The 11,213-nt window shown below is 30.2% G+C and overlaps 2 protein-coding genes across 2 annotated transcripts in view; both read left to right on the top strand.

The window, feature by feature from the left end:
- Positions 1-6,122, top strand: part of HELRODRAFT_194798 (hypothetical protein) — a gene marked incomplete at both ends in the record, with an annotated part of 12,208 nt that extends 6,086 nt beyond the window's left edge. Inside the window, 7 exons of the mRNA XM_009033828.1 lie at positions 53-163; positions 400-519; positions 2,113-2,218; positions 2,530-2,630; positions 3,014-3,103; positions 3,679-3,813; positions 6,066-6,122. Of these exons, the coding sequence (XP_009032076.1) occupies positions 53-163; positions 400-519; positions 2,113-2,218; positions 2,530-2,630; positions 3,014-3,103; positions 3,679-3,813; positions 6,066-6,122 (720 nt within the window). The remainder of the gene's footprint in view (positions 1-52; positions 164-399; positions 520-2,112; positions 2,219-2,529; positions 2,631-3,013; positions 3,104-3,678; positions 3,814-6,065) is intronic.
- Positions 6,123-10,124: 4,002 nt separating this feature from the next.
- Positions 10,125-11,213, top strand: part of HELRODRAFT_116769 (hypothetical protein) — a gene marked incomplete at its 3' end in the record, with an annotated part of 3,036 nt that continues 1,947 nt past the window's right edge. Inside the window, exons 1-2 of the mRNA XM_009033827.1 lie at positions 10,125-10,557; positions 10,890-11,049. Of these exons, the coding sequence (XP_009032075.1) occupies positions 10,379-10,557; positions 10,890-11,049 (339 nt within the window). The 5' untranslated portion in view covers positions 10,125-10,378. The remainder of the gene's footprint in view (positions 10,558-10,889; positions 11,050-11,213) is intronic.

Raw genomic sequence — 11,213 nt, 5'->3', positions numbered from 1 at the left:
TAATAATAACAATAATAATAATAATAATCCAGCTTTCATATTGTGGTGCAAGGATGAGTTGGAATGCTTCGTTTCCCTCTTCAACGCTCAGGTCTTCGTCACGAAATCCAACTTCTCAACCATCGCTAGTTGTGTGTCTGAAGCCAGGAAGTGTTGTCGAGTGGTCTGTTGTTGTTGTTGTTGTTGTCTGTCTGTCTGTCTGTTTGTTTGTCTATTTGTTTGTCTGTTTGTCTGTCTTTGTTTGTCTGTCTGTTTGTCTATCTGTTGTGTCGTCGAAGCCAGGAAATGTTGTTTAGTGGTCTGTTGTTGTTGTTGTCTGTCTGTCTGTTTGTTCAATCATTTTCACCACCACCACCATCAAACATCACCATCAAACACCACCACTGCCACCACTACCAGCTGGCGGAACAGGGCTTCGACATGTTGTTCATCCTGGACAGGATGCTGGGCGACAACATGAAGCTGTTGCTGCAACAAGCTGGCGACACGCAGATGGATGCTATCAGGCATCGAACTGTCGTTAGTGGTGGCTGTGGTGGTAGTGGGGGTTGTAGTTGTTGATGATGATGATAGTGCTGGTGGAGATGATGATGATGTTGTGGTTGTGGTTGTTGATGACGATGATTATAACGATTATTGTTAAAGAATAATATGACTCCTACATAAGTTGCGTGAGACTCCAATATTGATCTAATTGCTCGTTCTAATAATAAACTAATATTTCGAAATTTATTCTCAAGTTGTAGTTTTTTCCATCTAATTAATTTGCCTACAAGAGTGTCCATTACTTCTAAATCATCGCTAAATAACATTCTCACCAACGTCTATGAAAGCCATCACAGTGGTGTAGTAACATTAGATACATCAGACCATTTCCCAATATTTTGTCTGTCCCAAAATTCGGTCTTTAATATTAAACAGTCATCAACACTTCAGAGAAGCTTCTCAAAAGTTGTTGTACGTAATATCAAAAAAAGTAAACTGGGACTGTGCCCTCAACTGTGATAATATGAATCAGTGTTGTGACAATTTTTATCTCGTAATTGATAACATTTTTGATGATCATGCGTCTATAAAGATATCCAGAGACATCGTTCCACAAACAAGTCGTCGTTCGATGGAGATGCATTAAAATTATTGAAAGGCAAAAACTGGTTACATAAAAAGTACATTAAAAACCCTACAGAGAATAATCTTGCCACTTACAAATGTTGTCAAAATTTTTTCACTAAAACGAAATGTTCCCCACAAACGAAGTTTTATGAAAACCGATTTTTCTCCCCCTCAGTAACGATACAAAGGCTTAATGGAGTCTGATTAAAGGAATTTTAAACGTCAGAAAATTAAACAATTGAAACATAATAATTTACATATGACGAATGGCAAAGAAATTTGTAACTTTTTAAACTAGTATTTTATCGAAAGTGTTAATGTGGTACGAAATAAATTTGACGGAAACATGTTCACCGATCATACAATATTGACAAGATCAAATGTTGATTTTTTACATTTTGATGACATTAAATCACAGGAAATTTATTCAATAGTTCAAAATTTCAAACCAAACAAATCAATATCACAAGACAGCTTCTGTATGTACATAGTTAAGATTTTCATTGATGAACTCGTCCTTCCAATAACGCATATTTGTAACACCACTTTAAATTCTGGGGTTTTTCCTGAGAGATTTTAAATTTCAAAAAATTATTCCAATATTCAAAAAAGGCAACCCTGAATTGGCTGGAAACTCTAGACCAATTTCTTCATGTTCTGTATATTAACGTTTAAATTGTACAATAGCATTCCATCTACTTTAAATATTTCATATCTGTGTGGAGCATTCATGCTTTATTTTCAACTCTGTGAATTTTAGTTCATGCACAGAAATTTCATTTTGTCACTTCATATTTAACATTTTATTTTATGGTTGGCTGTACTTGTTGAGCTAGTCATAGCTGGTTACGGTCTCTCGCCTGTTTGGCAAATAATCGAATTAAAAAAAAATAATAATGTAGTCATCTTCATCATTATTGTCCTGTGATTGGTGGTGTTGTTAATCATCATCATCGCCACCATCATCATCATCGCCACCATCATCGCCATCATCATCAGGATGACCAATGGAAACCGGTGAACTACCACACCAGGGCCTCCCTCATGAGGTTCGAAGATGATCTCGCCAGTCTCGGGTTCGAATGCATCAAGGAGTTTTCATACGGTTGTTATTTGTGATTGTATAGTTCATTCATTCATTTATTTAATCATCCGTCCGTCAATATATTCATTCATTTTTTCATAATTCATTCATTCATTTTTTCATAATTCTTTCATTCATACATTCATTCATTCATTCATCTATCTATCCATCCAATCATTTTTTGTTCATTCATTCACCTATCCATCCATTCATTTGTTCATTCATTCATTCGTTCGTTCGTTCGTTCATCAACCCACTCATCTATTTGTTCATTGGTTCATTCGTTTCTTCATTTATTCATTCATTCCTCTATTTATTTTTCTTGTTCCCAGACGAGTGTTTCACAATGCTGACTGTGAATACGATTCAGTTCACCCGCTCCTACGTTCAATTCAGTACGGACATCCTCGACATGTACATCCCTGGTTTAAAAGTGAACTTTTAACGATCTCCTAATTTCACTGAACCGTTGTCGTTTTTAGATTAGACAGTGATTAGAGTGATGATACTGTGTTGATGATGATGCTGTTTGTGATGATGATGATGATGTTCATTATGATTAATGATCTTTTGTCTTTTCGTAATATTTAAAAAGTAAATCACTAAACCATTCAACCAATCATATGCCAATAAGCGCAAAATTTGTCAGCCAATCAAATATCGTTTTACGCACACACACATCCACACACACATACACACACACACATATCCTCACATCCACACACATATCCTTCCTCATATACACACACACACACATCCACACACACACACATTCACACACACACCTACACATCCACACACACACACACACACAAGGTCATCATAGACGATGGTTTGATTGACATACTGAATGCCCAGGTCACTCACCTCGTCAGCAGTTTCAGGAATCCCAAATTCAAAGACGCCGTAAGTATAATTAATTATAATTAATTTAATAATAATAATTATAATAATGATGATGATGATGATAATGATAATGATGATAAAAATAGTAAGACTGATGACATTGATTTTTGTTTCATTATATCTATGATGATACTCAGCCAATCAAAATCTAACTTCTAACATTCGACAACCAATCATCAAAGTCTATTGGAAGTATCTATCCAATCACAATCAACTTTTCAAACGTTTAAACCACACTGCAACCAATCGCAATCAACCTTTCAAACACTTAAACCTCACACCAACCAATCACAATCAACATTTCAAACACTTAAACCTCACTGCAACCAATCGCAATCAACCTTTCAAACACTTAAACCTCACACCAACCAATCACAATCAACATTTCAAACACTTAAACCTCACAGCAACCAATCACAATCAACCTTTCAAACACTTAAACCTCACAGCAACCAATCACATTCAACCTTTCGAACATTTAAATCGCACAGCAACCAATCACAATCAACCTTTCGAACATTTAAATCGCACAGCAACCAATCACAATCAACCTTTCGAACATTTAAATCGCACAGCAACCAATCATAGCGATGAACGCCAAGTTCTTCCGCCAATCGCTGATCGTCTGGCTCGGCAAAAAGTATGAGGAGGTCGCCAGAGGACCACTCCTAAAATTAGGAGAGGTCAAAGTTAAGTTGGATCAAGTGGTGGTGGGGGGTAATAATAATAATAATAATAATGACAATGTTGCCTCGATTCGGTTGTAAATTATTTTATTATTATTATTATTGTATTATTTGTAATATTTATTATTTCATACATTCGTTCATATTATATATATATATATATATATATATATATATGTATATATATGTATATATATATATATATATATATATAGAGAGAGAGAGAGAAAGAGGGAGATTTCTATATAATAACGCTATATTAACTTTATTGCTTAAAACATGCTAATTGACTTGCTTGAAACCACATTGTGTTTGTATGTGTGTCTGTGTGTGTGTGCGTGTCTCTGTGTGTATGTGTCTTCTAATTTTAATTGTTTGGTTAGTTGACATGGGATGATTATGTTGGTCCTATCATGCTTCTTCATTTACCCATTCGTTCCTCCATTCATTCATTCTTCCATCCATTCATTCATTCTTTTATTCATTCATTCATTTTTTTATTCATTCATTCATTCATTTCTCCATTCATTCATAAAGTTGTTTTTCTTCCAATCTTTTCAATCAACCGTTCATTTAATCATTCATTCATTCATTCATTCTTTCGTTCATTTATTCATTCTTTCATTCATTCATTCTTTCTGATATAATTGTTTTTCATATTTTGTTAGCCATTATTTAATCAACTAATTAATTCATTCATTATTTTCCAACTATGCACTTATTACCCTCCTATATTCATTCATTCATTCATATATAATTAAATTATAATTGAATAAAAAGATTGCACTATACAAACGATCGGATTGGAAAATCCTTTATTGACGTCATCTAGCCCTCGAAAGGATTTAAATACATGGATATAAATGCATGTATAAATATCTTTATTATTATTATCTTTTATTATTATTATTATAATTATCTTTTATTATTATTATTATAATTATCTTTTATTATTATTATCTTTTATTATTATTATCTTTTATTATTATTATTTGTAACATTTTTTTATTCAAACACTGAGCCCGGATCACGACGAAAGTTACTGCCCCAAGTCATAGAGAGAGAGAGAGAGAGAGGGAGAAGAGAGAGAGAGAAAGAAAGAAAGAGAGAAAGAAAGAGAGACTAAGAAGATTTTCATATAATAGCGTTATATTAACTTTATTGCCTTAAAACATCATGTTAACTTCAAACTACTACTACTACTGCTTCTGCTACTACTACTGCTACTAATACTACTACTACTTTCACTAATACAACTACTACTATCATCACTTACACTACTACTACTACTAATACTAGAGATATTTTCATTTCAATTTTTTAAAATTCAGCAATTTTTCTTCTAGTTTCGACAGATTAACTCTCAAAACAGAGCAGGAAGAACAACTTCAATTATTTATTATTATCATTATTTCCACAATAATAATAATAATAATAATAATAATAAAAACAATAAAAATAACAATAATGGCACACAATTAAAAAGTAATTGTTATTCTAATTGGTTTAATTATAAAGTTGTTAAGTGGTGATTATTATTATTTATTATTTATTATTATTTATAATTATTATTTATTATTATTTTTATTGTTGTTTGTTTGGATCTTGTCTGAGCTATTTTGAATCATTTAGAATGTTAAAGGTGTGCTGTTTAAATGAAAAAAATGGATGGATGGATGGATGGACAGATAGATAGATGGATGGATGATAAAATAAATGAATGAATGAATGAATACGAATAGACAGATGAATGAATGAATGAATTTCGAATGGATCGGACAGATGAATGAACAAGTTGGTGGACCAATAATAATACATGGAAAAAAATGATTGCCGAAGAATTGAATGAATAAATTAACAAATGAATGAATGACTGAATTATATAATGAATGAATGAATTACTCAATGATTGAATGAATAACACCACGAATGATTGACTGAATGGACGAATAAAAGAATGAATGACAATTAAAGTGAAGCTAAAACACATGAAAATGTTTACAACGGTTAAATAAAAATATGATGAAGATGACGATGGTTATATCGTTACGGTGATAAGGATAGTGATAATGATGATGATTGCAATATGATGATGATGTTAATATGATGGTGATGATGATGATATGATGGTGATGATGATGAGACTTCAATGCATAGCCCTTCCACTGGCAGCTTCCAATATCATTTGATCGTCATCATCACCACCACCATCATCATCACCACCACCGTCACATGATGATGATGATCGCAAAATGACCGTCATAGTTTTTTTTTAGGAAGAACTGACCAATGAAGAACTTGGCATACTCGTCTTAAAATGTGTGACTGGGTGAAATAAGTAAAGAATGAATGAATACATGAATGAGTGAGTGAATGAATGAATGAATGAGTGAGTGAGTGAACGAATATTTGAGTTGCCGATCGAATGAATGAATGAATCAACGAATGAATGAACGATTGATCAAGTGATTGAATGAATAAATGAATAAAACTAGTACATGAATTACCGTATTAGTGATTGAATGGATGAATGGAAGGATATAAACGGATGAACACTGAACTAATGAATAGTAATTATAATAATAATAACAATAATAATAATAATAACAATAATAATAATAATTTTCCTCTTCCAATGATGGCGTTGATGATGATGATGGTGATGTCATCAACCAATGAAATAGCTCTTAAATAGGCAGCTTGATATTTATAAACTATTCATAACAACAACAATAATAATAATAATTATTATTGGTATAATTGTTGTTATTATTATTATTTTACAAGACTGCCTTCTTAAGAACCAGGCCAGTGGTTACATGGAGAGAGAGAGGGAGAGGGAGAGTTGAAGGATTGTATGAGCATTTATTTCGGAAAACAGCAATGACCATTAGCAATAATTAATCATTCTTATCATTATGCTATATTTATCAATAATATAATTGTTATTATTTTTGTCATTGTTTGTAGTAGTAGCTGCAGTAGTAGCAGCAGTAGTAGTAGTAGTAGTAGCAGCAGTAGTAGAAGTAGTAGCAACAGCAGTAATAGTAGCAGCAGCAGTAGTAGCTGTAGTAGTGAAAGAATCAACATTACTATTATTAATTAACATTATTATTTTCTTTTCCACTCAACAGTCTATTTAAAATGTCCAATTACCATAATAATTATTATTAATTATTAAAAAATGTATTTAATTATTTAAATATTATTGCCCATATAGTTAGGTGCTGAATATATAATAATAATAATAATAATAGTATATAGACATACAACATATAATAATAACAACAACCACCATGCTAATCTAACTATGTACTGCTTATTTTAATTACACTTCAAAAATTTGCTGTTGTCATCAAATTTATATATACATGCATATATATATATATATATATATATATATATGTGTGTGTGTGTGTGTGTGTGCATGTTTGTGTGTGCGTGCGTGTGCACGAATACTCATACAATAATTTCTTCTTCTACTACTAACTTGAGAGATGTATGGATGTACAATAGAGTCAGTAATCACCGACTATGTAGCTGAAGTACTGATACTGCATGTTTTGTTTAAGTTACTCTTCTGTTAACGCCATAACTCATGCTGTATAGACACTAGGGATTGCAAGCAGGGATGCAAGTATGTTATAAAGTGAAATCAAACAAGAAAACAAACAAACAAGCAAACAAACAAACAAGCATGCAAACAAACAAACAATTAATAATAACAATGAAATAACTAATAACACATCACGTAATGCCGATGCGGTAACTTACAACTGAAACTGACATTAATAATTAATGATGATTATTGCATTGATCAACTGATTACTGCAAGTTACATATGGTTTTGATTATCTCAGGTCTTTGTTACCTTGCTTAGATAACTTACATCACATTACATTACATTACAATGTAATGATGACATATTACATATTTATAATTACATTAATTTACTCCAAGTTACAAAATTACATTAAATTACTTACTACATCACATTACATACTTAAAACTACATTACATTACTTCAAGTTACTAAATTAGAATTTAATTACATTACTTATTACATTACATTACATACTTAAAGTTACATTACATTACTTAAGATTACTAAACTACATTACATTACAATGTAATGATGACATATTACATTTACATTACATTACTTCAAGTTACTAAATCACAATTACATTACTTATTACATTACATTACATACTTAAAGTTACATTACATTACTTAAGGTTACTAAACTACATTACATTACAATGTAATGATGACATATTACATTTACATTACATTACTTCAAGTTACTAAATCACAATTACATTACTTATTACATTACATTACATACTTAAAGTTACATTACATTACTTAAGGTTACTAAACTACATTACATTACAATGTAATGATGACATATTACATTTACATTACATTACTTCAAGTTACTAAATCACAATTACATTACTTATTACATTACATTACATACTTAAAGTTACATTACATTACTTAAGGTTACTAAACTACATTACATTACAATGTAATGATGACATATTACATTTACATTACATTACTTCAAGTTACTAAATTACAATTACATTACATTACTTAAGGTTACTAAACTACATTACATTACAATGTAATGATGACATATTACATTTACATTACATTACTTCAAGTTACTAAATTACATTACATTACTTATTACACTACACATTACATACTTAAAATTACATTACATTACTCCAAGTTACTAAACTACAATTACATAACATTACTTATTACATCACATTACATACTTAAAATTACATTACATTACTCCAAGTTACTAAATTACAATTACATTACTTATTACATCACATTACATACTTAAAATTACATTACATTACTTAAGGTTACTAAACTACATTACTTTACAATGTAATGATGACATATTACATTTACATTACATTACTTCAAGTTACTAAATTACAATTACATTACATTACTTATTACATCACATTACAAAATTACATTACACTACTTAGGATTATTACACTACTTAAGGTTACCATGATACATGGCAGTACCTTACATTACATTACGTTGCTTACTACTAGCACCCAGACAGGTAGCATACTTGAGCAAGAAAACGTATGTGTGTATATAATTAGTAATAATGATAATTATAATAATAAATTTTTACTTCTTTAGTAAAAAAATTAAAGCTCAAATTGATCAAATTTTATTGCTCTTTAAAAACCGGCTTGAGAAATTGTTTTATTTTCACCGTAAAATATGCGAACCCAGCTAGCCATTAAATCGTGATATGAAACTAACATATACGTATATATTATATATAACATACATATAATATATATATATACAATCATATATATATATATGTTATATGCGTGTATAGATATAATTTTCTAACATGTCTAGACAAAACACGTCTTAAATTCTCATTCTCGGAGAGCAAAAATTTGGCTAAATAAATAGTTAAATAATATTTTTATAAAAATATTCTAGTAAATATTCATTTAAATTATTAAATTTATTTAAATGTTAATTATTTTTAATAAAATAACTCGCAGAGAGACTTGCCCGTGACGATGATGTTGAATAATGAATGCAAGCTGTGTGCCTGTGTTGTTACGTAGTTTCACTGAGCACGCCTCTTCTAAAAACCTAAAATTTCAACATTTTTACATTATTTAACACAAAATTAACCCATCCAACTTAAACTTAACATAAATTAGTACCAATTCATACAGTTAAATCGTAAAAAAGGACATCCCTGGCCCCCGGCGGAGCCAGACAAAAGTTAGAAATTATTAAATCCATCCGACCTTTCATAGCTCCTTATATAGAGAAATCGAGACAGCAACTGTGAGCTATTGGCCTATAGAAGGTTAGCAATCTTTTTTTATTCTAAATTTATTTTTTAATCTGTACATTGCCTAACAAAATGGAGGTAATAATTGAACTAAATTAGATAATTTGTGATTATTTTTGCCTTTTTTTACTGGATTTTAAAGTTTAAAGTGAAAGTCAGCTGATTAAAATTATGAATCAGCTGATTTCTGACCAATAGAAAAATTGATGGTTTTTATAGATGTCGCTATATATTACTGAACCAGATTGTAATACCGGCATTGCGTTTTTGTCTTCAAAATCATCATTTCTGGAAGTTTTTTAATTTAAAAATTAGTTATTTTTAAAAAAATAATTCTAATAAAACGAAAATTTACGGTTTCGTTAAGGAATTCAGTACGAAAGGATGTTATAAATCATCGGATAGTCATCAAGTTGGGCCAACAATCTGGTGCTTAAATTACTTTTTAAAATAATTTTTCGACATGCAAATAGTTTTGCTTTATTTTTTAAAAAACTTTTCAAAGCATTATTTCTATTTTCACTTTTGAATATAAAATTGTTAAATTAACTAAAATAAATTAACTTTTAGACATAAGTAGCTAAAAGTGAAAAAGTTTGAAACGTTAAAAAACAATTCACTGACGCAAGTTAAAAGATGACAACGAAATAAGATTCGACAGTCCGTCAGAGTTAGGAATTTATCAAATTATATATATCAATAATACAATCGAGCAGAATGTCTCGAAGTAGTTACTTCGATAAACTGACAACTGGGGTAACACTGACCAAGTACATCCTGGTCGAGCAGCAAAGCAACCCAGAGAAGTTTGGGGACCTGTCGAGACTCATGAACGCCATCCAGATTGGCGTGAAAGCACTTTCCAATCTAGTCAGGAAAAGCGGTTTTTCACAGATGTAACCCGATTTTAAATCATATTTTTATTATTTTTTAATAAACTAATAAAATTTATTAAATTTACTTGTCTAAACTAAAGTCTAAACTTTAGAGTTTAGATTTAGACTCTAAAGTTTTTTTAGAATCTGAAGTTTAAATTTAGACTAAAGTCTTAACTAAAGTCAGCAATTATTCGTTTAATAAAAGTTCCCTAACCCCAAATTTTATATGACATTCAGTAATTTTTGTTTGTTTAGTAATTTAGTTGGTTTGTTAAGTTGGTGTCTTATCTAGTTTGGTTTCAGAACCATCTTACTTACTTTTTTCACACTTAAAATTTCTTTATTTTTAGACTGGGCCCCAGGGGATCGTGGTATTCCCAATACTACGAGCAGAAGTTAGATCAGCTAGCTCACGAGTTGTTAGTGAATACTTTGGTTTCGTCGTTTTCAACTTGCGTTCTTGTTTCTGGTGAGGAGGAGGACGTCATCATTGTCGAAAAAGATAAACAGGTTTTGTAGAAATTATTTTCTGAAAGTTTCATGTTAAATTATTATTATAATATAATAAATAATAATAGTAATAAATAATAATAATAATAATATAATAATAATAATATATAATAATAATAAATTATATAATAATAATATTATAATAATAATATTAATAATAATAA

This window comes from Helobdella robusta (genome assembly GCF_000326865.2).
Source record: "Helobdella robusta unplaced genomic scaffold HELROscaffold_99, whole genome shotgun sequence".
NCBI lineage: Eukaryota > Metazoa > Annelida > Clitellata > Rhynchobdellida > Glossiphoniidae > Helobdella > Helobdella robusta.
The sequence above is the reverse complement of the archived record's forward strand: the minus strand, read 5'-3'. Positions and strand labels throughout refer to the sequence as shown.